The sequence below is a fragment of the Gopherus evgoodei genome, chromosome 6 (genome assembly GCF_007399415.2).
Source record: "Gopherus evgoodei ecotype Sinaloan lineage chromosome 6, rGopEvg1_v1.p, whole genome shotgun sequence".
Classification (NCBI taxonomy): domain Eukaryota; kingdom Metazoa; phylum Chordata; order Testudines; family Testudinidae; genus Gopherus; species Gopherus evgoodei.
The window spans coordinates 16,276,089-16,303,224 of record NC_044327.1 but is presented as its reverse complement, the minus strand read 5'-3'; the positions used below and the strand labels follow the sequence as shown (position 1 = coordinate 16,303,224).

At 42.6% G+C, this 27,136-nt stretch overlaps 1 protein-coding gene across 3 annotated transcripts in view; it reads right to left on the bottom strand.

Moving 5' to 3' along the window:
* The window catches only part of ECPAS (Ecm29 proteasome adaptor and scaffold), an 84,541-nt gene that overhangs the window by 18,022 nt on the left and 39,383 nt on the right, over positions 1-27,136 (bottom strand). For all 3 annotated transcript variants that reach the window (XM_030568048.1, XM_030568047.1, XM_030568049.1), the window contains 20 exons: positions 26,542-26,665; positions 23,638-23,718; positions 22,645-22,870; positions 21,700-21,791; positions 20,158-20,292; positions 18,220-18,385; positions 17,585-17,757; positions 16,557-16,658; positions 14,722-14,845; positions 13,485-13,630; positions 12,261-12,315; positions 11,505-11,619; positions 10,445-10,510; positions 10,011-10,128; positions 7,759-7,926; positions 6,516-6,595; positions 4,322-4,427; positions 3,153-3,200; positions 2,207-2,328; positions 565-715 (listed from right to left, as the gene is read on the bottom strand). In XM_030568048.1, coding sequence (XP_030423908.1) covers positions 565-715; positions 2,207-2,328; positions 3,153-3,200; positions 4,322-4,427; positions 6,516-6,595; positions 7,759-7,926; positions 10,011-10,128; positions 10,445-10,510; positions 11,505-11,619; positions 12,261-12,315; positions 13,485-13,630; positions 14,722-14,845; positions 16,557-16,658; positions 17,585-17,757; positions 18,220-18,385; positions 20,158-20,292; positions 21,700-21,791; positions 22,645-22,870; positions 23,638-23,718; positions 26,542-26,665 — 2,398 coding nt within the window. The remainder of the gene's footprint in view (positions 1-564; positions 716-2,206; positions 2,329-3,152; positions 3,201-4,321; positions 4,428-6,515; positions 6,596-7,758; positions 7,927-10,010; positions 10,129-10,444; positions 10,511-11,504; positions 11,620-12,260; positions 12,316-13,484; positions 13,631-14,721; positions 14,846-16,556; positions 16,659-17,584; positions 17,758-18,219; positions 18,386-20,157; positions 20,293-21,699; positions 21,792-22,644; positions 22,871-23,637; positions 23,719-26,541; positions 26,666-27,136) is intronic.

Sequence of the window (27,136 nt, the reverse complement as noted above, 5' to 3'; positions counted from 1 at the left end):
GTTTTCAGACAACTACAGGCAAGTAGCAGATGTCAGCGATAGGGCCTTGGGAGATCATCGCAGTCTAATACCCCTCTCTATTAGGGATGTCCAGGGTTTAATGACAGTTCTGAAAACACCCCCAATCTGATCTACACTGGAGCTTACATAATAACTAACAATGGTGCTTCAGATGTTGCATCTCTAGGAAATAAATTCCAGGTTTCTTAGTGTAGATGCAGCCTACATATTTACAGAGGTCTCTGGCTGTTTCATAATTTTACTCAGGGCTGAAGTTAGATTTACTAACAGTTATCATAAAGATTGCTTTTTTCCCCTTTAGGAAAGATTGGGGGCACACAGTGCATTTAAAAAAAAATCCTCCAGTAACTCCATGGTTCTCAGTGTCATATAAAAACAAACAGATAACAGCTCAGTAGATACATGAGCTAATTCCCTTAACACCTTGGGGTGCCTCTCGCTCAGAGAGTTGCTAATTTGTTTTGTTCATGTCTGTGGGAGCCTTGACGCTATCAATCCTTGTGAAACGGCTGTGAAAACGTACTCCATGATTGTTACACTTACTTTCTCCTGATCCGTAGCGCGGAGACTCAAATAATTGAGAACCTGGGGTTCCAACACGCTTAAGGACTCCAACAAAGCTGGGATGAGCTTTGGTGCGTGAGGCTTCAGCATAACACCAGCACTTTTACTGATCTTCACAAGAGTGTTAATGCTGGAAAAGAATTGAAGCTCATGTCATCACAGAGCCTTTACAACTCTAATCATTTACAAAAGCCCTTTCCCCAAGTGTAGCTGGTATCCGTGGCAACTCTGTGCTGACACACCACTGGATTCAGATCCGTATGAATCTGGAGTATGTCTGCGAATGGAATTTTTCTGTGTCTTTTCAACTTAACTGAGACCAGAATCTTGCCTAGAGTCTCTAATGATACACATTGTTCAGGCTATCTTATCCTCTCTCCCAGATTGCCTAGCATATCCAGTGTGTTGCAAAGATCTTATTTAGACACATCTGAACACAGAAACAGGAAGCAGCTAGATTATTAGATTAAGAGACACTATGCAAAATCAGCTCAGAAACTTCACTCATCTCTGCACAAGTGAACCGCCCCCCCCCCCCCCCATTTAAAACAATATGTTCAACCGCATCACTCCATTCCACACAGGCTTCTTCTCTCAAACATATTCCATGTGTTATACACTCCCTCAAACAATTAGTAGCCCAAGACATGTGCTAATGGACTGTCACTTGAAAATCAGGAAGGCAACAAAGTACTTTCAAACTCTCACAAGGAAGAAAACAATTCATGAGAGATTTGTTACGGTTTGTTGTTTTTTAATCTTGCTGGATAATAATGTTAATGGGATCATATTATTCCTGCAAAAGACAGCTTCACTTCAGCTTTTAGCTAACTTCAGAACCTTGGTTACTGCTTCATTTATTCCATGGCAGGATTACAAAATAATAATCAACGGCAATAAGTATAAAATTCTTTCATCTCAAAGGACCCTAACGGGATACAGAAACTAAAATACATGCATTCAGCACCACTGAAATGTAGCCACCTCTGGAGTGTGTGAAACCAGCACAAAGAATGCTGAAAAAAAGCGCTGCAGGGAGGAGCACTGGAGAAATGTTGGCCAAGAAGACACAAGGGTAAATCCCTTTTCACAAGTACTTTACATGTAGACACCATCATCTTGTGAGGACCCATAGAAGTCTCACATACTACAAACTGCACGGGGGTCCGTTTACTTGCTGCAAAAAGATGGACGGTTGTATTGACTCCTGCTGAGATGTGAACCTGGGCAACTGCAGTGTGTCTTTCATGTGATGTCCCCAGACTTTACTTGAGCTGCTGGGTTCAGCAGCTCCTTAGGCTGTGGAGGGGCCTTTGGATGCCCCCCGGAACTCAATAGGTGCAGAGAGGCTAGATATTCTGAATGGGATACTTACACCATTGCACCAGCCCTCTTTAGTTAAAGAAACTGCATTCTAGGAAATCACTAGAATTCTCTGAGCTGCTGCTTTAACTGGACGAAAGCAGGGGGAGGTGAGAGGGCTGTTTTTTCTGGGGATGGGGAGAGGGGATTAAAACGGCAAGTGATTACCGGACGCGCTGCGGTTCAGGTAAATAAACCAAATCCCCTTGGAACAAACACAGGCCCAATCCCAAGGGAATTTACAGGATGTAAAACAAACCTCAGAGCCCGAACTTCCGTCACTGTGCTCATCATTCCTTTGTCCAGCAGGCAGGGCAGCAACACTGCTATAGTTCTCTGGCCAGCCGCGCCTTGGCCGGGGTCGCACATTTTCACACACACCTAAGGATAAATAGGAGAGGCGACGTCACACACTGCTAAGTCTTTCCTCAGATTTAACCCAGCACCCTCCCGCATGTGATGGGAAAAGTTACGGAGGAACCAGACCCAAGAGACTGGGTCACGTTCAGACTCCGTGTACATGGATGTAGCCCACAGAAGTCAACACAGTTGTGCCTGGTCATGTCAGGTCTGGGCTTGTGTGTTAGAGCACCATTATTTTTGCATGGGGGACTAAACGCTCAGCCAAATTCCAGCTCAGTGCTAGATGGATATTCGCTCCTGAACAGGGGCGTGGAGACAGGAACCGTGCTGCCCTCCAAACCCTCAACAATTGGATCTAGGCATGCTCAGAATGGAAACACAGCTGCTGTGCAGGTTATTTCAGCCAGATTGGCCCAAATGGTCAATGGCCGCAACAGCAGGTCCCAAATTAGGAGAGTCTCAAACCCCAGGAAATGCAGCTAAACCCTGTCTCTTCAGCTGCATTTCTAAGCAAATGTGCATGCACTGTACACTGTACGTAACTACTCTTTAACTGTCTAGAAGAAGAAGGGCACACAGGGAAGCAGATTTCAGATGTTTTCCTCCAACATGTCCCATTGATTTCAACAGGGGTTATCAGTGTGTATGGGATGCAGGATCACACTTCTACTGATCTCCACTGGGCTTTAACGTAACACTGCACCTTAGTACCAGGGTAGTTCACATGAGAGTAATTTGTATTCAACGGTCATTCTTGGACAGGTGGAAATTAACTATTATACACCACCACATACAATACACCCACCACATACACAGTCTGCAATGAAGAAGTTCAATTTTACCTTACTTAAAGTTTTCAGGGCTAGTTCTGCTGCTTTTCGTACAGACTCCTACAGAAGAAGTAAAAATTCCGTAAATATTTTATTTAAACTTTTTGTTTGATCTTTCCTGACCTACCTGGACTTTCCAGACAAGTATTGACAAATCTGATTCATAACCTGGTGGTTATGTTTAAAAGATCTGTTTGTGTATGGTCAATCACTTAATCACTATGTGTGTATTTATTTTGTTCAGATTCCAAGAAATGGGAACCACGTGCTGTGAAAATCAATTTGATCCTGATTTACGACTAGCTGTCATTTTTCCATTTAAAGGAGTTCCCATGCTTTGTCCTTCCATGCCACTAATGTTGGAGGATCTGTCCTTTTCCAAAAAGGAAGCAGAAAATCTCTCCTGTATGCTTTATTCTCTACTCAGAAGGATCGCTGAAGAATTTGGTTATACTGTTTTTACCAACATTATATTTAGGGCTGGTTTTATTTTGCCTTTCACTACACAGCAAAAATGATGCAATTCCAGCTGAGTCTGTGAAAGCAACGAGGCCTAACCTCTGCACCTCTGATCACAGCACAATTTCAGAAGCAAAGAAGCTTTAGCCCTGCTTGAACAGGCAGGGCTGGATGTTAGGAAACATAAGGCTTGATCCTGTAGGATGCTGAACACTCTGGCCTGCAGAACACTGAAGCGTGTGCTTCACTTTTACATGTGAGCGATCCCAGTTGGACTACTCACACGCTTGAAGTTAAGCATTCGCTTAAGTGTTGTGCTGGGTCAGGGCCAGACTGCTCGGCGCTTTGTAAGACTGAGCAGAATAGGAATGAAAAACAGTGGTGTGCTGCATACGCACCCTCAAACCTAGTTGCTCTCTCAGAGCTGCACAAGGTGCTCTGGAGAAGCCGAGTGAAGGTCTCAGAAGGAATCCCAACACTTTGAGGAACCCATATGAAGAATTTCCCAAGCATTCTACTCACTGGGACCTGAACAGTAGTGAGCACCTGCAACTTCTATTGGCTTCAGCGGGAGCTGGAGATGCTCTCAGGACCAGACCCTAGCTAATAACTGATTCTTCACAGAGATACTTTTCTAAACTTGCAGTGGATGAGATATTCCCTCCAGTATTGATAATTATACTTTTTGTAAGAGCTGACAATTTAACAGGAAGCTGTATTACCTTAATATCATCTTGCACTCGGAACAGGGTTTCCCAGATTTCTGGAAGTTTATCAATAATGTCATCCAGTGGTCGGCCTCTTAGTAAGTCATTCAGTGCTAGACAGCTGCAAACACAGTTTTGTTTCAGACAGGGATACAATATAGAAATAAAATGCTAAAAACCAAAACAACCCAAAAAAAACCCACCACACATTACTATTATCTGAACTTACTTCCAAAGGCAGGCCATCCTTGGCAGGAAAGACCTCTGGGCCTGATTCTCATTTACATTAAAGCCACTTTGCATCATTTTGGCAGCGTGAATGGGCCTGAGTCAATGAAAATATAACATACACCTGCTAAAAAGCCCCTTCACACTGCCAGAGAGATGCAAAGTGACTTTGTGTACATGAGAATCAGGCTCCCCGTCTCCAGAATAAAGCAATAGCTCATGAAGCCCCATCTCCTTCAACAGATACCATCATTATATTTACCAGCCCTGATTCACTGTTGCTTTCCTCCAGCTTGACGCCATTTGCTTTTGGAGGAGTGACACTGGCATAAAACTAGATTAAGGGAGTGGTGAATCACACCTGACAACTGTTACTCACCACCTTCCCTGACAAGCCTACTTTCTCATTCAATATGGATCTGCTTCATTGCACATTTTAAAAAATGTGCATATACCAAAGCACAACACAAAAGCCCACACGCTGCAATTTGCTTCCCTTTATGACACTGGCAGATGGTAATTAAAGAAACTACCATCAGTGCAATCGGGTTTCAAATCCTTGCAACTCACCTGGATCAAAACCAGTTTTCGCCCATACACCGACGGTACATTATATGCTGCAATAAAAAAACCCATAGCATCGAGTCTCAGAATCTGGGTCAGCAGGTTCAGGCTTCCTCCTCGCAGGGTGTCGGAGCCCAGGCTTCAGGCCGAGCCTGAATGTCTACACTGCCATTTTACAGCCTGAACCCCATGAGAATGAGTCAGCTGACCCAGACCAGCCACAGCCCTATCACTGAACTTTCACTGCAGGGTAGACGCACCCCAGGAGGCACTGCTCCTTATGAGGGGTTTGAGTGTCCACAGGCACCGCACTAAGGCTCTTCACATAAAGACTGCCATCTTTTTCCCTTACACAACGGGGACAGCATTTTATTCTCCCCATTCCTGCATTTCTCCAGAACTGCTGAACTAGTCTGGGTCTAACTTTTAACAACAATAAAATTCAGCCTTTGGCAGAGACAGCCTTGGAAAACGACAGCCAGAGAAGTGAAAACCAGAGAAAGTAATGAGCAACTGAAAAAGGTGGTTTATAACGGAAACGCTTAAGCAAGCGTAGTTACAGCTGCTGTAATACAGCTCTAGGTTTGTTTTCTAGCCCATGCAGGATATTCTAATGAATCCACTAACTCCAGGTGGGGAGGTGGAACGGAGACATTTGATGGATCAGGTTTGGAGAACAGATTAGATGTTTATGCTGGTTTGCTGATGAGCTATATCAAAAAATGTTTAACTAACAGCAGCTCCTTATCAGAGCTGTATCTAACTGCACCCTCCTATCACCAAGACCTTATACTACACACTGATAAATGGATTGTCCCTAGACTCAGGCCATGACACAAGATACATTCACACTTCAAAGCCCCTCCAAAAACTCAACCAGACACACCACACACAGAGCAAGTCTCAGAACCCAGGCCAACAGACCCGGGCCTATGCTACGGAGCTTAAAAAAAAAGCAGTGCAGACATTTCTGCTTGGGCTGGAGCCTGGGCTCTGAGTTCCACCCCGCTCGCCAGGGTTGAGAGCTCAGGCTCCAGCCCGAGCATCTACATGGCTGTTTTGAGCCCTGCAGCACAAGCCTGGTTCCGAGCCTCACGGCAGCAGGTTTTAGTTTGCAGTATAGACATTCCCTAAAACTTTTGAGGCTCTGGGACACCCCCCAAGAACGTTGCAATCAGAAGACCCTTTTCTTCAGAGCCTTTAGCCCAGTATCACAGCAGGGCTGGATGCAAGCCAACATGGAAATATGAGTTGCAGTACATCCTACCTCAGCACGACTCTATTCTGGTGGTGGGTTCCATTCTGCCCACACACCTCACCCCACCCCTCGGCCTTTTCCCTTTCTAAATCCACTAGAATTTCTAATGACATGTTGGCAGCTTGGTTTAAAGAGGAAGAGGTCACCGTTCAACTATACCTGGATTCTCTGATCCTCCACAGGTTGCTGGTCAGGTTGTTAAGCAGATCATCCAGAATCTCCTTCATGTATTTATCAACCTGGTGGAAAAGAAAAAAGAAAAGAAAAATCATAGACCAGGAGCATCCTGCAGCTTCCCATCAAGGCTCTGGCCTTGCAACTGGATCCACGTACACGGGTCTGACTGCACGACTGGGACCATAGCATGCTGAAGTCCTGGTCTTTAACTAGTACCTGCCAAGATTTTCCACCTTTTTAAGGAAGGTCTTTGTGGACGAGACACAACACCCACAGAGATACCAGGCAAAGTACAGCAATTCCTGATCAACTGTGAAAGGTCAGAGCTGACCTTGCGTGAGCCTGTTCTACTTGGGCTGGCTCTCTTGCTTCAGTTTGGAAGGGACTTCCCCCATGCTGGTTCAGAGCCCAAGGCTGCAGGGAGCCACATTAGCCATATGGAGAAGGGAAAGGCTAGAGCCCTCCAGCTCTTTTGTTATGGAGAGGTTTGGAAGCAGAAGGAAACAGGTCTCTAGAAAGAGCAGAAGCAGCATATTTCCACATGCCTGAGAGCCTCTGAATCTACTTTTGCAGTTTTTTATGGGGAGAGGTAGAATTGGGGCTGCTAAGAAGAAAACTGACTAAACCATTCCAGATTTTCAGAAGCCCAGGGAAGAGAGGGCCTACCACTGAGCTCTCCTACCTCCTGTAGCTTGGGGACAGCTTCTTCCACTGAGTTAGCATCTGCTTCTTCCAATGAGCAACCTCCTCGCCACTTCAGGGAAGCTGATCAGCTGATCTTTGGCTGCCACAACCCCAGAGCCCTCTTCAGCCACTGACGGGTGAACGGCACCCTCACAAAGCAGCAGGAGCCCCTAGGGGCTTCTCATAAAAAAGGCAGGAAGTGCTGCAACCCCCTACTTTATGGAGCAGCAGAACTTGAACGTGGCCCTTGCAGATGAGCTCAAGCAGGTCCCTCCATGCATAACAGGCAGTGTGGCGACATCTGTACATCTTCCATTTCTCCCAAAAATTCCACATCCCCTGTTCTACTTGATTATGTTAGAACCTATTCTACATAGTAAGAGGTCTCCTCCTTCTCATACAGCACAGATCATCAATGCCTTTCACAAGATGCTCCTCAGCTATTTCTTGCCGAGAATCCTGTTGAGATGCTCCAGCATGTGGCTTTTCACTCCAACACCCTACAGACCAAAATGGGACATGAGAACTCATGCTCACTCACTGCAGATTTGTCGGTGACAAGCGCGTTCCAAATGCTGGTCATAGCCTGTCGAATGCCCATGTTGGGGTCAAACTGGTAACGATAGAGACGGGGAACCAGCTGGGGCAAAAACGGAGCCAGCTGCTCTCCAGCCTTTGTAGCAATCACGTTGAAACCAAACGCTGCTCCCTAAAATGAGGAAGAATGGATGTATTTGATTCACTTCAGCAGACAAGTGCATCTATTTTATTCGTTTAAGGCCCAATCCTGGGCCCACTGAAGTCTGTGGCAAAGCTTCCACAGAGGTAAGCGACGTAGGATCAGATCCCTGTTGCACCCCTGATTTGTCATCGCTTAGTTACATTCTCTATGTCATCTGGTTAGTATTAAAGTGAAGCCAAATACTGACCTTAAGGACCAAGCCCACAGCTTTGAGCCACACAATCAGCCTCCCAACAGTTAATGCAGCGCACGTGCAGTGAAGGGAGGATAACTTAATAAGATATCACATATTCTCTCTCCCTCACTCCTTTTCATTTTGAGGCACCTCCTCAGCCCTCCTATCTGGAGATGGTGAGTATAAATCTGTGCACCAGTGAGCATTACAATAAGCAGCAGATTTTCCAAAGAAAATGTTTTCCCAAAAGGAATCAGCCAGGTAGGAGTTTTCCCTGCACACAACTATGTTGCATTTATAAAGACAGGACTTTAAAAAATAAAATAAAAATCTAAGGTTAAAAGAAGGGAGGGAGAGAGAGAGTGTGCATCTCTGCATTTCTTTAAAATGCTTAGGATTACTGCTTTGTATTCACCATGGTTTAGAGGAACTCAAACGGCACTACTTCATCAGCTCTTCTGTAGTCAGAAAGGGGGATTGTCAACCCTCATGCTGATGTGTAGCTATTCACCCAAGCAGTCCCATTAACATCAGTGTATCCGTGCAAAATAACTTCTCAGCAGTGGAAGTCAGAGGTCCAGAGTCTAGCCCATAGTGATGACTGTTCGCATTGCTACAGTCACTATTGTATCACAGCTGCCATTTAGCTTCAGACAGAATATTGTGTCACAAATTTTTTAAAAAGCACGGCAAATAAGTACAAAGAAACTCCATCTTCATTTCCCCTGCTGTGGCAGCGATCTAAGATCAGTGACAAATCATAAGGCTACTGTAACAGGGTGGCAGAATATCACCCCACTGAGGATGGAGTGCGCTTCTGCTATCAGACATTAGAATCCAGCATAAAGTTGCTGTGTAAATTCTGATGACTCATTACAGCAGGTGCTGCTTGTTAACTCCACCAGGCTATAAGAGAAAGGTGTGAACCTCTGGTTATAGGAATCAAAGGGCAGAGATAGGGAGGTCCTGCAGGAAACACTGTGAATACTCAAGCTTTGGAAGAAAGCTTAGGCAGAGGCTTACGTTCTGCTTAAAGTGGAGTTTCCAATAAAGCCAAATCCCAGCAAAGGAGCACGTAATGAACTTGTGCAGAGCTGACAGGTTATTTGAAGCATACAGGAACACTGCTTGCCTGGTTATTAAAACAACTTATTTTGTTTTTTCAAATGGGCTAATGAAAAAGGATGTCACATTAATAAAATCTTAATTAAAAAAAAGTTAAAATAAAAAAACATTTTTTAAAAATTAGTTAGAATGAATAGGAATGATGGTGGTTTGACTTCAGGAAGCATGATAAGTCACATTGTGGCTTTGATAAGGGGTATAATGGCGAAAGAATGTGAGTAGTTGATCTTTTGGTAAATAAAATTAAGAGCATTATTTCAAGGACAGTGATTAAAACAGCTGGTGTGCTGTGACCACTGCTTATCATAAATTGTCTCACTGCTACCTTGTGCTTCACCATCCTTTTTGTCAAATCCACCTGTTTTTTGCCTTAAATTTAGGATTTAAGCTCTTTTTGAAAATATTTGTACAGCAGCTACCACATTCGGCCCTTAGCCCCTATTTGTTACCACAGTACAAATCAAAATAATATTAACTACAATTAATTACGGAGTGGAATGTGGATTCAAGCAATGCAAATAGTATTAATGATTTGTTTCAATAATTTGAAGAAATCTATAATTCACCATTTCACATGCTGGTAGACTCACACTAGAACACAGTATCTGTGGCCAGAAATTGCACATCAACTGTTATAAGAGGAATGATGCAATTATCATGGTTTTTTTTGTTTGGTGGGCTTTTTTTTTTTGTTTGTTTGTTTGTTTGTTTTACAGCTCCCATAGGTATCTACATTGCTGTATCAAGTTACCTTGCGCGAGTTCCACATGGCATGGTGGTTGGCCAGATTCATGAATTTGTACACCAGGTCAGGTTGGCTGAGGTCACTAGCCAATGAACAAAGCTCCTTGTAGGTAGAGAGACCCTGACTTGGAAAGGCAGGAAGGAAAAATTAGCGTCACTTTTCAGTCACAGACAGCGCCATCATACCTAGAACTCCCACAGAGTCAAGTCATACCCTGGAGCAGAATTTAGTAAATAATTCAGCTAAGATAAAAACATGCGTCCAATCAGTACTACAGAGAAAGAGCCTTAGTAATCATTAGAGAGGTAACAATAGTAATGCAATTAAAATTCTAGACAAGTAGAAACCCAGGAAGGATTTACAAGAAGAGTATGTAGCTCTAGAACATCAGTTTGGTTCAGAATTGTACCTGCCTCATGGAAAGTCATCACTAAACCTACCCATCTGGGGTTTTGCCAAGGGCTCCCTGGAACACCACTGTTTCTCCAGTCACTTCATGTTTGACCCTGGTGATAAAACAGGCCCAACATTAGCTTTTCTGTGACTGTTCGGGAACAAGCTATCATTCACATGCTGTACATTCGAATACCAATGAATGTGTTTCACTGTATTTGCCTGGTAAATTTTTGTTAGTTGGGACCCATTCCTGTTGACTTATGTGCATGCTTAACTTCACACACTGCAAGGCGTCCCGCTGACTCCAGCAAGGCGGAACATTATGCACGTGTTTAAGTCTTTGAAAGGTCAGGGTCTTACTGTTCAATTCCAAGTTAAAAGATGCAACGTATATAAACAGCTGCTTTTTAGTTCTACCTGTATCTGTTCCCACTGACTGGGGCGTAAGGGCCCAAACACATATTTAGACAAGGTCTCTACCCACTCCAAAGAGCATAATACAATTTCCATCTGCCTCTTAGTCCCAGCTACCATTGGAATTTTCTGTATATTGCCCCACTCTCTGTTTATGGTCCTCTGAAGTTAGTGGCAACACTCCTATCGATTTCTGTGGGAGTTTTTCTAGCCTTTGTCTAACCTAACTGCTTTCTCCTCTCAGCAGAGCTATCCACTCTACCGCAGAACATCACTACTTGCTATGTGGTCATTTTAGCTACAATCAAACATATTTAAAGTATCAACAATATTAGAAATATAAAAGCAAAATTTAATTTCCAGCTGTTATTCCTAGCAATGGTACTCTCCTGCAGAGAGCTGTTGGGACTGTAAATAACCCAAAGCAGAAAGGACATTGGACTCTTTTGCACAAAAAAGAAATAGTTCTTCGTTAAAACTTTTCAACCATTCAGCACAGCTCAGTAGGCTACAGTTCATTGTACTTAGTTATCACACACTGTCAAACATGTGGGGAGTAGGTGAAAGTTGATTTCCACCATTCTGATCCTAAGAAACCTCTCTCCACAGACCTGTCCCCCCCCCCCCCCCACACACACACACACACACAAGAAGTGGCTACATACACTGGAAGTTCTGCGCTCATCATACCTTTTCCCAGTCATAAGCGTATCAACAAGCGTGGTGACCAGCTCCTGTTGATCTTGTTCACTACCTAGTTCATACACTAGCCCAAGGCCTTTTGAAGCAACGTCTTGGCTAAGTTCTGCAACAGATTTCATACAATAAAAGCCAAGTGTGTAAGTAGCAAGAAAAATACCAGTGAAGAGACAATTAAAATAGGAGCTAAAAAAAATGGGATCTATGACATGGTTAAATGATATCAAAGGTGCTGGGGCCTAATCCAAAACCCAGCAAAATCAATAGAAAGATTCCCCCAACTGATGTCCGTGGGCTTTAGATTAGCTCCCTAGGCACCATTTCTTCAACTGGATCTATGCAGGTGGACCCCTGTGCTGATGTAAATGGAGCACAGCCAAAAGGTCTTGCCCATGTGGCAACAACTGCAGGATTAGAGCCCTGGTACACTAACCAAACAGGGGAGCCCCACTGGTCTCCTCTCTAATATAATCCCAGGAGATGGGGAAAGAATGCCTTCCCAGGGAAATTTTGATCCTAATAGGTTAAGGGGGAGAGAAACATTTCATTAGACATTTCTGCAAACAACAGCATATAAAGGTGTCCATTTTCCAGTAAAAATTAATATTTCAACAAACATCTTTCAGTGTTGAACAATAAAGGTTTAGATAGTTTTAAGTAACTGCACTGAACAACAAAACTGTTCTCTCCCCTCTGTTAAGAAACTGTTTGTTCAAAGACAAAGCACATAGATATGGTATTACTTACCATCATTATCAGACAGAATTGAAACAAATGCACTTTGAATCTCCTTGAGATGAGACTGAAAGATGAAAGAAGAACAGGTATTTTTTATTCTGTGTTTTGCCTCCTCTCAATTTCATCTAACAGGGTCTAGCAGATACACTCTGACTATTTCATTGCTGTCAAAATTGTAGTTCAAACAGACATTACAAGGACTGCACTCATTTCCTGAGAAGTTAGAAACAGGCTATCTGAAGTTCTGAGATAATAATACCTTGCATTCATTGAACATCTTCCCTCCAACCTCAAAGCAAATTTACTAAGTAACATAAGTGTTACTCCCTTTTTCCAGATGGGGAAAGAAAGGATATTTGGAGTGGAGGGGTGTGTGTGCGCAAGATGCAGGAGGGGGAGTGTCAAGTAACTTGTCCAAGGCTACAAGGTGAGTAAGTCAGAAAGAGATCCCCAAACTCCTAGCCCCTGTGCTAATCAGAAGATCGTATTACCTCCTTGAAGCATCACTATGGAGATGAGAACTCTGCAAAATAACCTGACGTGGGGCAACTGTGCCAGTTTGAAATTTAATAATAGTTTAAACCTATATAGCATCTTTCATCCCAACGCATTTTGTCAACTATGTACAGGCACCTTGCTGCTGAAATTCAGCCACCTTGGGATGGAAGGTGGCAGCCAACTGGCTCATCATTGCCTATTGCATCAGAGTGGTGGGGAGAGGAAATTTTGGCCAGAACTACTGGGGTAAACTCATGTACTTAGGCAGAGGACGAGGGGATCTTTAGTGGTCATACAGTGTGGCCAGGCCCTCAGTTTTAAGGTCTCATCCAAAAGATCCCAAACTCAATATTAGTTTATCTGCCTTTATCTGCCAGAACTGACCCTGCTGGGATTTGAACCTGTGGTTCCAAGTAGTCTGGAAATTTCCAAACTGATTTAATGTTCTGCAAAGAGAAACCTTTTAAAATTCCAGCGACACCAACCCCCTTCGCCTAAGGGAACAGGTCTTTGGGACCAAATCCTGCAGCCCTTATGGAAACAAAACTCACACCGACTTCAGTGGAAGTTGAGAGGCCTATTAAGGTTGTAGGACTCAGGAGCAATATCATCCCAGCGACACAGGGCATGCAGGTGTCGCATAAAGATCTCAGCGAATACATAAGGAAGGAAAGAAGCAACAGCGGTGAGGGGAGAGAAGAAAGACAGCAAAGTAAGACAGAGGCAAGTTTTCACCTTAACTTCTTTGTGTGTGCTCAGCTTCTTCACCAGTGACAAAAGCCAGATGCAGGCTGCCTGCCTGACGTGGGGGTTAGGGCTGACAATGTGCTTATTCAAAATGAGGTCCAAAACCCAGGGGACCACGTCATTTACTTTCACATCTGTTTGGATGGAATAAAAAGATGAGGAACATTACACACACATGCTTATGGTCACTTAACGCATTCAATCAACTCAGATAGCTCTTCATTATGGTGGAAGCACTCACTCTGCACCTTCAGCACCGCCTATTCATTAAAAGCCCTGCGGGAGTCAATGGGAGTTTTGCATGAGTAAGGAGTGCTGAATAGGCACCTCTTGGCCCAGTCTTAAAATATCCTTGGCCAAGACTCTGAACACCCGGTATGCGTTTGAAAAACGCACAACAATCTTTGAACTACTAGGAATGGTGTAGACTATCACTGAATGGGTTAGCATTTTATTAGTACTCAAATTCCCCAGAGGGACTCAACCCAGCTTCTCCCTGACCCTGCAAACACATATACATGTGCTTAACACTAGGCACAATTGAGATCAATGGGACTACTCATATATTTAAAGTTAAGCGCATATGCGAGCGTTTGCAGGAACGGAGCCTAAGATTGAACCTATGGTTTTTGCAGGCAGCATTTTTCATGCTCACGTTCTTCTATATCCAAAAAATCGATTAGCGAACAAAATGTGCACTTAGGTGCATAAAATCAGGTAGATATCCAAGTCCATGTGCACGCCAATGCAGTTTGTTCATAGTAATCCAAGCGTTTGTGTACAAAACCTCCGGCAAGAACCACCAAAGATTCCATTTTAAAGTCTGCTTTGGGAAATTTGGCTCTAACTGTTTTAAAGGACTTATACACATTAGCTATGAAACGAGCGTGGAGAGCATAATAAATGATCAAAGCATAAAGCAGTTAACTGTATAGTAGTAAGAAGCTGGTTTAAACAGCACACACTTCAAAAAGCTTTTCATTGTCTCTCGATATTTTTCAGACTGGTAAAATGGGGGGGAAAAGCCACTAAATAGTAAAAAAACAGGCAAACGGACCAGTGAAGGGCCCAAACCTGCAAGGTACTGAGCACCACCTGGGAACTGCTAAGAGCCTCTAACTCCCACTAACTAGAATCAGTGTCCCAGAAGTGCTCAGCTCCATGTAGGACAGGGCCTTCAGGTTCTTCATTCCACCTCCAAATCTCCCACATCAACAACGTATACCTGCAGGAGGAGTATACTCTTCCTCGGTGACCATCCAAGCATCACGGGCAGCCACTGAACTGGTTCCTATTGCGGCACTGGTAATGGCTTCACCAACGGTGAACTGAAGTTCTATTTGTTTGGCCTGAAAAATACAATAGGTCCTCGCTAAATCACCACCTTGTTACTGACCAACCCCAACAATTCTCACCCCAGTTCTGAGTAGAGCGCTGCAGTCAAGTGGAATTTTGCAGAGATTTTCAAAGCTCCCTAGTTTGGATGCTCAGCCGCCCGGTAAAATTGATGGCAATTCACTGTACAACCCCCCCACGGCGACTTTAAAAACCTCAGGCCTTTACTCTTACAAAATGCTTTATGGAATATTTGACAGCCTGCTATAAAGTGTTACTGTAAGTCATTAAAGCTGTTCTGCGTTTGTCCAAACCAGGGAACAAAGGTGATGCAGCATCCTTGACTGAAAACAAAAGGTTTATTCACTTTATTCAGCAATCCCAGTCATTAGTGTGAAATACTGAGGTTTTATTGTACTAGGCAGAAGTAAAATAAAAGATTCCCCTACCACCACTTCAGGGAACAAACGGCCGTTAAATGTTCTATCCAGACACACTGAAAAGCTGAGCAGCACATTCTAAGTTCAAGAGATGGAAAGAAATTCTTTTCCACTCACCAGGGACACACAAGTAAGATTTAGCTTTGTTCTGTGTCCCTCTACCACTTCCTCTCTATTCCTTTTACCTGCATCAGGAGCAGAACAGGCACGGAACTTTGCTACTCATTTAATTTATATATATATATTTTTTACTATGACGTAGCCCGAAGGCTTAATTTTCAAAGCTGCTGAGCACCTGCAGTTCGCATTGACTTCAATTAGAGTAATAGCTTCTCAGTTCTTGGCAGAATCAGTCCTTCAGCTTATAGTCTTTCAAAATTAGTTTCCTGCAAGCTCACACAAATCCTTGAGCTCAAGTAAACATTTTATACAGGAAGCTCTCCTGTCCTCAGAAAAGTTCTAGGAAGAGAAGCACTGCATTTTGAAAGGCCCACTTTGAAGATACAAACAGGATGACCTTGTCATTTTTGTTCCTTTTATGATCACTTCATATTACAGGGCTTGGCCACGGCAGCATATTAGATATTCACTAGTCACTTCTGTATTTGCTAAGTGCTCTATGTGATTATGATCAACTGAGAAAGGTAAAAACCAACATGCAAATGCAGAACACTACCCTAATGTGCAAAAAGTTTTTCATTCTCCCTTCCAGCACCTCATTCAGTAAATTAGTAACTCTGAAATACTGTGCAGAATGGAACAAAATACATTTCCAATATAGAGTAGAGTTCCGGGATTAACAAAATTATATTTTATATATATATATAGAGAGAGAGAGAGGATTTTTTCTAAAATGCTTAATTTAATTGAGCTACACCACTTGTCCTTCCAATACAATTTCTGTCCTTTGTTTAAAATTTGTCACAGGAACAAGATATTTTGACATCCAATGTGTATCGTTAGTACATTTTAAAAGACCAGATTTTCAGAAGTGGCCTCTAAAAAGGCCCGTGCTTAACTTTACAGACGTAAGCAGTCCCATTGACAATACGTATGTAAGTGTGTATGGGGCTGCGATAGAAAACTGAGGCCATGGGTTTTACATGCACAAGACTCCTCTTCACCCTCTACCACCCTGCTCTGCAAACAGAAAGAACAGATCTGATGGATGAGTCACTTCAAAGAGCAGCTCCCATTTCCCTTGTAAACATGGCCCAAAGTATTCAGAAGGCCAATACTAACTGAAACGCTCATTGTGGTGTAAGGGAGAATGTTAGTGCCTTACCTCCACAGAATCCATTAGTCCTTGCAACAGTAGCTTCTGGTGGGGGAAGTCTCCATCTCCGACTGGAAAGTAACCCAGTGTTTGTATTGCTCGTTCTTTCATCTTAAAAACAGAATCACAAGATTTTACTCAAATCCAGCAAGCACTTTTTCAACATAGATGCTTCCTAATTTGAAACCCAGAGCTTTTATTACTACTCTTGCACATCTTCCCACTGAGTTTAAATCACAATCTGTCAGATTCCTAGAAATCAGAGATGGGAAAAACCTACTAGGTCATGCAGTACATCCTCATGCCAACGCATAACTTTTCCCTACAGCACAGCACCAGCTGGATAAAAAAATCTCTGGAAAATGACCCAAGTGATGGAGTTTCCCCTCATTCTATTTGAGGTCCAGAGCCTAGTCCCTTTCACACAGTACTGTCAGGGAAGTTCTTCCTGATTTTCAGTCACAATATCCCATTTTCTTAGGCCTGGTCTATACTGAGGAGGGGAGATCTATTTAAGTTACACAACTTCAGCTATGTGAATAACGTAGTTGAAGTCAGCGTACTTAGATCGATTTACCATGGTGTCTTCATCCTGGTGAGTTGACTGCTGCTGCTCCCCCTGTGCCTCTCACTGAGCTGTAGTACAGATATCAATGGGAGAGCACTGGGGGGTCAATTTATCGCATCTAGACTAGGCGTGATAAATTGACCCCCACTGAATCAATCTCTGCCCGCCAATCCGACGGGTAGCGAAGACATACCCTCAGTTTCATCCCAAGAAGATAAAACACAAAAACTACTATTTATTCAAGGGATTTTCTAACAGCCTTTGGCCTAGCTCTCCTACACTGAAGCCAAGGGTAAAACTCCTACTAACTTCAGTGGGAGCAGAGTTAAACCAAGACTGAGCACTTTTTGAAAATATCACCACCAAGGCTGTAAGGGCGATGTCTCTCTTAACTTGACAGATAATTGCGTTAGCCTCAGAGAAAATATGCCAGAAACAAAATTAACAAACCAAAAAAAAAATATCTTGCCTTATTTGTTTCCTTGCCAGAAGGGATCCTGGTCAGTAAACTTTCAACAAGATGCAGCTTTGTAAACCCGGTGCCTTCACTGGGAATTGGCAAGGGGCCATTCCTGCCAATTTCCCCGAGTGCTGTACAAGCAGCAACTGCCAGGAGCGGAGAGGTGCTGTTCAAAAAGGAACCTACAGAAAAGCAACAGGAGGACTTGGTTTTTGTCCCTACAACCTGAGTGCAGTCAGAAGTATATATTTTTTTTAAACAAGAGGCCAGGTTTTGCTCTCCTGTATAACAGAGAGAATCAGTAGAGAAGGCAGAGTTACAATAAAGTAAAACCAATTTAAGTGAGAAGACTGTATCACAAACATACACCTGTGTGCACCTGCTCGTCTCTCACATGGGAGTCTATTTCTTAATTAATATTGGAGTAGTGAGCATTGTTTACACCTGATCAGACAACAGTGATGGAGACAGTCTTAAAGACTGGCAAATCCATCCGACAGGTGTTACTCAGCATCAAGGCCACTGTCCGTTCATGCAGACAACCTGAGAAATATCCTGAACCAGCTGTGACTGGAAATTATGCCTACATAGTGTCAAGAACCGTCAATGCCAAGGCGCAATACAACAGCCAAGAGTGACGTTACCTATTGTTTCCGTTGTGGTCTTTATGAGCTGGTCTTGTTCTGGCATGACAACAATATTTGGCTCTTCAATGTCATGCATCTCCATCATTCCGGCTTTGCTTTTGGCCAGGTACCTTCCTATTGTGAATCCCAAAGCCAACAAGGATCCATGTTGGATCTCCGGGTTCTATGGACAATACCAACATGGTAGGAAATCTATATAGACACAATCATGCATTTTACATAAAGCATACATGAAAAGACAGATGTATAGGTAGGCCCACTGGAAAGGTATAGCACGAAAATTCTGAGCTATAGCCCAGCCTATGGGGATTTCCATAGGTTGTCGGTACTGTCAATGTTTTCTCCACAATTTAGACTTCCAGGGGAGGTTTTCAATAGCTAAGGGATTTAGGAGCTCAAGACCCAGAGAAAGTCACTGGGACCTCCTTTCCTAAATTGCTTAGGATCTTTTGAAAACCTTCCCCTCAAGTTACCAGGAGGAAAAAAAAAAAAAAAAAAAAAAAAACACATCTGTAATCCTTCAGTTTATAAATATATCCTTCCAAATGTGAGCAGTGCTGTCTTCCCCAGTTTGCACATACAAAAGACTGAAACAAGGGGTCATGTTCTGCTCTTGCTTACTCCAGATAAAATCCCTTCAATTCAGTGGAGTTACTCAAAATTCACAAGCGAGTGCACAGTCTGGTCCCATCATTCCAGATAAGGTTAAAGCAAGAACATAAATTATTTCAGTGTTGATCTTTGTATTAGAAATGTCTAGCTAATTTCTTGTTCTGAATCCAGAATCCAGTATTCTGGATTCATTTGAAAGGACACTCTGCAGGAATATGGCTTCAAGATTTAAAAGATGCAAACAACAGAACTGCATTTTTTTTAACGTTTTTGTTTGATCCTCAACATATTACTCTAAGAAGGAAGGGAAAAGAGTAGATCTAGTGGGGACTGGAATATCTCAAAGAGAGAATGAAAGTTCTCATAAAAAGTATTTATTTTAAGGGAGAACTGAGTAAAATAAAGGACTATTTTGTTTCTAATGTCTCAGCTTAGCTTTAAACCTGGAAGAAGTCCCATTTGACTTCAGAAAGAACATGGTGTTAAGGTACAAGTAAAACAGCAGATTACTGAGATCTATGTAGGAATTAAAATCAAAATAGTTCTTTAGGGAAAGGATTTAACTCTTTCCTTAGACTGCGCAAGGTGAGTCACATCAAGAAAATTATTTGCCTGATTTCTTGAGTGGTGGGGGAAGGGGGAGAGAGGCTGAATTCCTCATTGTTTGCAATCCTTTTGGTCAAAGAACTCAGGTAAGCTCCAGAGCTACGAATAATGAGAGGAGGAGAGGGGCTCAGAGGGAGGGAAGGAAACCCCATCTAGTAGCAATAACAGTTGTGGGAGGTGAAGGCTGTGGACTGTAAAACCATGCCTTACCTAGCAAAGGCTACTGGGTAGGAGAAGCTTTCACTGGCCAGCGGTGAAGGAAGGGAGGGAGCTATGGCTTAGCCAGGGGAAGGGCAATGAGCGACCAGCTAAATGCTTCCTAAAATCTCTGCTTACCTTTAATTGCTCATCAATAAAAACAAAAAACTTATAACTGCTGGAGGTAGCTGGTGCAACGCATTATCATGCAATAGGACGATGACTGTTTAACTGACTAAACTTCTTAATAATGGTTCCTAACTGTACTGGTTGTGCTTAGGAGAAATGTCAAATATTAACTGAGTATAGTTTCAATTATTTACTTACCTAGAAAAGCTGTTCTGCTCAAATATAGCAACATACCTTCAACAAGAAACTAACTCACTCAATGGTGCTTTTCCAATTTAAAAAAAAAATCACTAATTTATAAATTCTGGATGGCTATAAGATTAACAGCTTCAATTAAAATATCCCAATTAAAAAACAAATACACGAAATGGATAAAGAGAATGTAATTACATGACTGTCTTTTGCTGTCTTGATCAGTTGCTGTACAGACGACTTCAGTTCATTTCCAGACATTGTGGACAACACTACAGAATACAACAGTGCTGCCAACTCACGCATCTCTTCCTTGTTTGTATTCATCAGACTCTAAGTTAAAGAAAACAACAAAAAAAACGACAAAGATGGAACATACAGTACTTCACTAATGTTCTATCTTTAATACAGTAGCACATGGTTCAGATGCAACTACCCACCTACACTCCATATTTTACTCTGAAGTCTTTTCTACCCTTGGACTATTATCACCACTAAGTAACTTGCTTAGGACTCAGTTCAGCAAAGCACTCGTGCTTAGGTTTAAGCATGAATAGCCCTATTGCTCTCAAGGGGACTACTCACCTGTTTACAGTTAGCATGGTGCTTAAATGCTGTGCTGAATCAGGTATTTAATGAAGAAATTTCATGTTCTCCAGCCATAGGGAGCTAATAACTCCATGGAATTGTACAAGACAAGAATTTTGTCTTGTACAATTCCATAGTGCCACAGAGTAAGTTTTCATTTTGTTTGCTCTTTCCTCTTCACTTGATAAAAAGAGATTAAACCTACTTAATGCGAAGGCTGCAAATCTCACAGCCACAGAAGTCAAGAAATGGAAAAGTCACAGTTCTCACAGCAACATTAATTCATCCATGTTGTTTGTATGTAATATTTTTATTACCTAGGCTGTTAAAAAGGTCTGGTTATTATGGCAACGTTAGCATAACAAACATAATATTAACATATGTTTCCTGACTTGTGTTTTTAAGTTTATAATCTTACTTTTTGCATTTAACTCCACACACACACACACACAGGTTTGTGTCTGTGTAGAGAGAGAGATAAATGCAAAAAGTAGAGTTATAAATTTAAACAACATTCTCAGGTCACCTGAATCCTTCTGTTTGAATTTTGTGTGTGCATATATATTACACACACACAAAACTGAAGGATTTAGGTGACCTGAGATCATCAGGGTTAAAAAAAAAAAAAAAAAAAAAAAAAAATGAAGTTGATCACTACCAGAATACTGCTAACGGAGTTATATAGCGCAATTCAAAACTTAGATCAGTATATTAGACTGCCCTCCACCAACTTACCTCAAGAGAGTGGCCAGAGCAGCTCCTCTCACTGGTAGATTCTTACAGGGTGAAGTCAAACCCATGAACTACCAAAGAATGGAACTACCCTGACATAAGTGAAAGAGCTGGCCCTCAGGGTATGTCTACACTGCACTAAGACACCGTCAGCTGACCCATGTCAGCTGACTTGGGCTTGCAGCGATTTGGCTATGGGGCTGTTTAATTGCTGTGCAGATGTTTGGCTTGGGCTTTAGGCTGGGATTTGGAACCCCTGAACTAAACCTACAACAGACACAGAAAATAAAATGCTGCAAAAACATCTTTCACTCCTCAAGATCATGTAATCAGCTACCTGGAAAATTATTAGGTCTTGAAATGCCCGATTTTGCGCAGGTGAACAGGAAAAAAAAAAAAATCCACATATATGCAACATACCTTTATCCAATCTATTTTGTCAGCAAATCTAGTAGCTAGTTTTTCTGGATACACCGAAACAACTTCTAGAAGACAGTACATGACTGGTAAACCTAAAAAGAGTAATTAAAAAATCAAGTTATGGAAAATGAAATGTAATTTTTTCTATTTACAACTAATGGTAAAACAGGCAGATGATGCCCCATCAAGGAGTTTAATGCAAATTTAAAGATCCCAGATGATATGGAAATTCAAAGTCATAACTTTATTTCCAAGTACTCTCTCTCTTATGGATGTCAGACAGGCAAATGGTTAGTACGTGAATGCATATTTCTAGTAAACTGTTTTAATGGTACACAAGTAGTTTGTGATGAAAGTTTAAACTGTCTCCGATATCTGATGAAGAGTGTCATTCTACAAGGGCATAGGCACAGACTTTTGTTTTTGCCCGGGGGTGCTCGCTCCTGTCCCCTCTCCTCCCATGTGAAAGGTGGGTGGGGCCTCAGAGGGAAGAGGCGGGACAGGGCCTCGGTGGGCAGGGCCACAGTCCAGGCATCGGGGCACACAAAAGATTAATCCAGCCCTGTGGATGTTGAGCACTCCCTACTTTTTTCAGTGGGTGCGTGAGCCCCGGAGCACCCACGGAGTTGGCATCTATATACAAGGGAACTGTTCAGGTGTGCGAAGACTGACTGTAATAAACAAGGACGATGGCCTGGAAATTCTGACACCTCAGCCTAACGGATAACGTTGTGGTGCTCGCTCTCCTTAACTCCTTTCACAGTTGTGTACGAGGGAATAACTTTAAATCACAAACTGGGATAAAACAGTTTGAGTTACTTCTCATTAGAATCTATGGTCACTGAAGCGGAGTTCAGGGTATTGAGTATGCCTGGCCAATGCTCATTCATAATTACAGAAAGAATTTTTCTTTTTTCATCAGCACCATGGCCCATGGTTCCTCACCTCCAACGCCAGACAACAGCTGCTGAAGAAGGCCAATATAGATTTGCACTGGGTTGGTTTCTCCACTTTTTGAGGAAGATGATGAGGAAGATATGAAGTTGCCAGACAGGAGGTTTCTGATATAGCGGCCAATTGCTGGAGCATGGTCTTGCATGTCGGCTAAGCTCTGAGAGGCTGGTACCACACCTGCACTGTGAGCAAGACACATTCGCAGATACAGGACTATCTAAACAGAGAAAAGAACAAGATAGGGTTTAAGATATTTCACAGGGAAGCAAGAGTCAGATCCAGCAGGCACCCCGGTCATCAGCCCCTCTAGGGGGCTGCAACCAAAAATTGTAACTCAACTGTAACTCAAACGGGGTGCTCAGCTCAAAAAGTTTGAAAACTGCTGGATTAAGTCATACAGGTCAAATAGATAGGTGCTTCTAAATTGGTGTAATTTGCATCTTTTCTCAGCTAATTCAGCATGTAAGTTACACCAATGAAGCATCCTTTAGCCCATGTTGTGTTAAGTAACACATCACCTCTGAATTTGGTTGAGTCTAAGGTTCATCACTGACATCAGGACCACCCTACCTGCTACCAAGCTACAAGAGCAATGTCTCGGGGGGTGCAGTGTCTTCTGTCTTTCATTTCAAACTGTTGGGGGGGGGGAGGAGGAAGAGGACTGTCAGTGCCTTCTTTTGTGAGGTTAGGATGACAGGTGTGTGCAAGAAGGCACTGTCAACACATCCTCCTCAGAAAGCCATCCCTTGACAGTGACACACCAGCTACTGAGCTAACCCAAATCTCCCTCTTTAGGGAAGCCTACTGAGGAGGTTGTGGCAAAGTCAGGTAAAGTCCCCAGAATTCCTTAAAGAACTGAACCCAGTTTACCTGAGTCCCAGGTCAATGTCTTACAGCCGATCACCACTGTTCTCCCAGTGTCCCATAGTGATACATTCTTACGCGTCATTATTTAACCTATTGCCGTGAGACAGACATAACTACCTCTCCAAACGTAGCAGGATTGAAAGGCAGGACTGCAGTTCCGGTCATGTATTTAGCAGGAGTTTTCATTCGGTGAGAGGCCTAAATAACACACACACATACATTTAGCAGGGTACACTCCAGACTATGAATGGCACACATACTTAATAATAATCTTTTCTGCTGCAACTAATTGTACCACTGTCTTCCATTCAGCAAATGTAATTACAAACAAAACACTCTGTATTTGCATAATGCAGCTAACCAGAAGATCTCAAAAGCACTTTAAAATCACTAATTAAAGCTCACAGCTAGAGCTGGAATTTCCTTCCACAGGAAAACCTAGACATTTAAAAAAAAAAATTATTCAAAAAAATATTTAATTTCAAACTAAATTCCAAAAAAGCTTCCAAGCTTGAAGACCGCCAGCTCAGGCTAGCAAGAAGCCAGGAAGCTTAGAAGCCAGCAGGAAACCAGCCTGGTTTCCCCTGGAAACTCATCAAAAATCACACATTCCCACAGAATGTTTCAATTCCGACAAATCAACATCTTCCAAGAGTAAAAGGTTCCGTCAGACAGCTTCCAACCAGCCTTACTTTCAACACCCCAATAAGGTAGGCAGACATTACTTTATAGCATGTACGATGGCTCTAGGCCTGGATTCAACAATTGTGGAGTCAATTACGTCCTTAAATTCTTTGCTTAACTGGGGCCCTAATGAGGCACAGACAGCTTAAGCAAGTGTCCAAAGTCAAATGGGTGAATGAGTGGAAGACTTTGGATCAGAGCCCATTACTCCAGGCTCTCAAAACACTGGATCTTAACTCCTCCTTTAAATTTAGTTCTCTAGATTTTGAGGACAAGAGTTAACATGTAGGGAAGTCGTTTTGCACACTGACCCTGGCCGTAACGGGCTCCTTATATGGACCACCTCCGGCACACATTTATTATTCACCACTTGCATATGAAAAAAAACAAACACTTGAAGGTGTCTCAGCAAAGGGGAAAAATTAGTCGTGTATCCTTTGATGCGTCGGTTTAAAAAAAAAAAAAAAAAAAAAAAAAAAAAAAAAAAAGACCTGAATAATAGTGAGGGTGTGGACAGGGGGTTCTCCTGTTTGTTTTTCACACTAGAAATTCAGGTCGTGTCTAAGCTGAAGGACTCTGTGATCCCGAGTGTGTGTGTGTGTGTGGGGGGGGGGGGGGTTCAACACCTGTTTAACTTGAACGACTCCTATTTTGGATAAAGGAAGATTTTGCTAGAGATTCAGCACTCTCTCTCCTCAGTTCAATGACATTTGCTGAGGATGCAAAGTTGGGGGGTATTATCCATACAGAGGCGGATCGGAATATTATACAGCAGGACCTTGAAGACTGGGGAAACAGAAACGGGATGAAATTCAATAGCACAAAGTGCTTAGTGTCTAACAAGAATTTATGCTACAAACTGGTGGTTCATCAGTTGGAAGTGACAGAGGAGAGTGACCTAGGTGTACTGGTCAATTACAGGATGACTGTGCGCAACCAATGTGAGGCAGCTATGAAAAAATCAAATGGGATTCTAGGATGAATCAGGAGAGGCATTTCCAGTGGAGATAGGGAAGAATTAATGCCATTGTACATGGCACTGGTAGGACCTCATTTAAAATACAGGGTACAATTTTGTTCACACATGTTCAAGAAAGATGAATTCAAACTGGAACAGGTGCAGAGAAGAGCAAATAGAATGATCAAGGCCAATGAAGGACCTATCTTAGGAGAGGAGACTGGAAGGGTTTGGCTTGTTTAGCTTAGCAAACAGTGCTGAGAGAGGATACAACTGGTCTCTAAAAATACATCAAGGAGAGTGAAGAGCTATTTAAACTGAAGGACAATGCTCATACAAGAACAAATGTGTATAAACGAGCCATGAATTTATCTTATGTACCTAAATCTCAGACTTCAGAACTGCACAGGGTCAGGAAGGACTGTGGGCTGCAATACTTTTGTCTAATTCCATTTGTTGGGTTTAGTGTGCTGGTGTTGATGGCCTGCGGTATGCAGAAGGTCAGACTATATGACCTGGTGATCCTTTCTGGCCTTAAACTCTATGACTATGACACTGAAGTATCATCTGTCACAATAAATATCCCTGGGACCTCCCAGAGGTCCTGCTATAAAGGCAGTTAAGTCCCAATTTGACATCCCTGATATTCCTAATGAAGAAAAAAAAAACATGCAGAAAAAAACGCTTTTAAAACAAAAGTCATTTCAGACTTTATACTTCATAAGAAAAGCAAAGAAGGGAACAAGCCCATTATTTAAATCCATACAGGTCACCTTTAAGTGCATACAGCGGGGAACAAACTGCGAGAGCAGTAAGTCATATCAGGCCCTGGGGCATCTTACTCTGTAGGACTCATGATGTCACTCACACGGTACCATTATTTTCATTTTTCCACTGAGTTACTATGAAGATGATTAATTAACCCTGTGAGTTAATAGCAACCTCCTTCATTTGTTCCATTTTCTCTCTCCATATATTGGAACACTTTTACGTGCTGTACAATATATTCCTCCCTTTCTCTGGGCCAGACAACGCATGGTCTTTGTTCCTTTAAGAACTGTTTGTGTTGAGTAACTGCTTATGTAAGGTGCTGGATGACCGGCCCTGGAGATTGAACTCCCCCCATACAACTGATTCAACATGCATTTCCCCGCTGGTGGTTACTTCAAAGGACCAGTTTCCATAGCCCTACTTAACCTTTAGTTTCTTTGCCAAGGTTGCCAGTAATGGTGCCTATTATGAACAAATGAGAGGGAGGTTCTTGCGATCTCAAAACTGCTCTTTCCTCGAACTTCAGCTAACAACACTGCCTTGGGGGTAAAAAGCCTGCAATCATTACAAGCCTTGCCGCAGTCAACACCCGTGCTGCGGTGCTGTACCTTGTCTTGAATGTAATGGACCATTTCTGGGAAGGAAGGCATCTGTTTACCAGCGCTCTCCTTTTCATTTTTACCAGGAAACATTCTCAGTACGCGCTGGGCTTCTCCATGCACCTCCTCCCGTCTTTCAAAGGAAAAAAAATGAGAAAGGAAAGTCATTTGCACACGAGCACAGAGCGAATGTTATTTAACAAACAACAAGTGCACTTCTTGGGGAGAGAGCGGGCTTTTAAGGAAAGAAGCTTTTTTAAACACTGCGGAGAATCAGCTGCAGGTTACAGAAAATAAACAGCCTTTTGATTCTGGAAGAAAGGAGACTGGATGATAAGAGACTTTCTTGGCTTACATATCACAGTGTTCTCAATGTATCCAGCACCATCCCAATCTTACCAGGCTAGTGTCTTAACCAATCTATACAAACTGCCTTCAGTTTCCAGTCTTTCTACTCCCCCACCCTAGAAGTTTTGGTTTTCCTCTCTTCACCTTTTCTTTTTCACCATTTTATGACCCTGCCTTTAGCTGACCCATTGCCAGTCCTCTCGCGAAGCACTTATCTGAACCAGCAGTTCCCCGGGCATCACTAACCCAGTGCCGT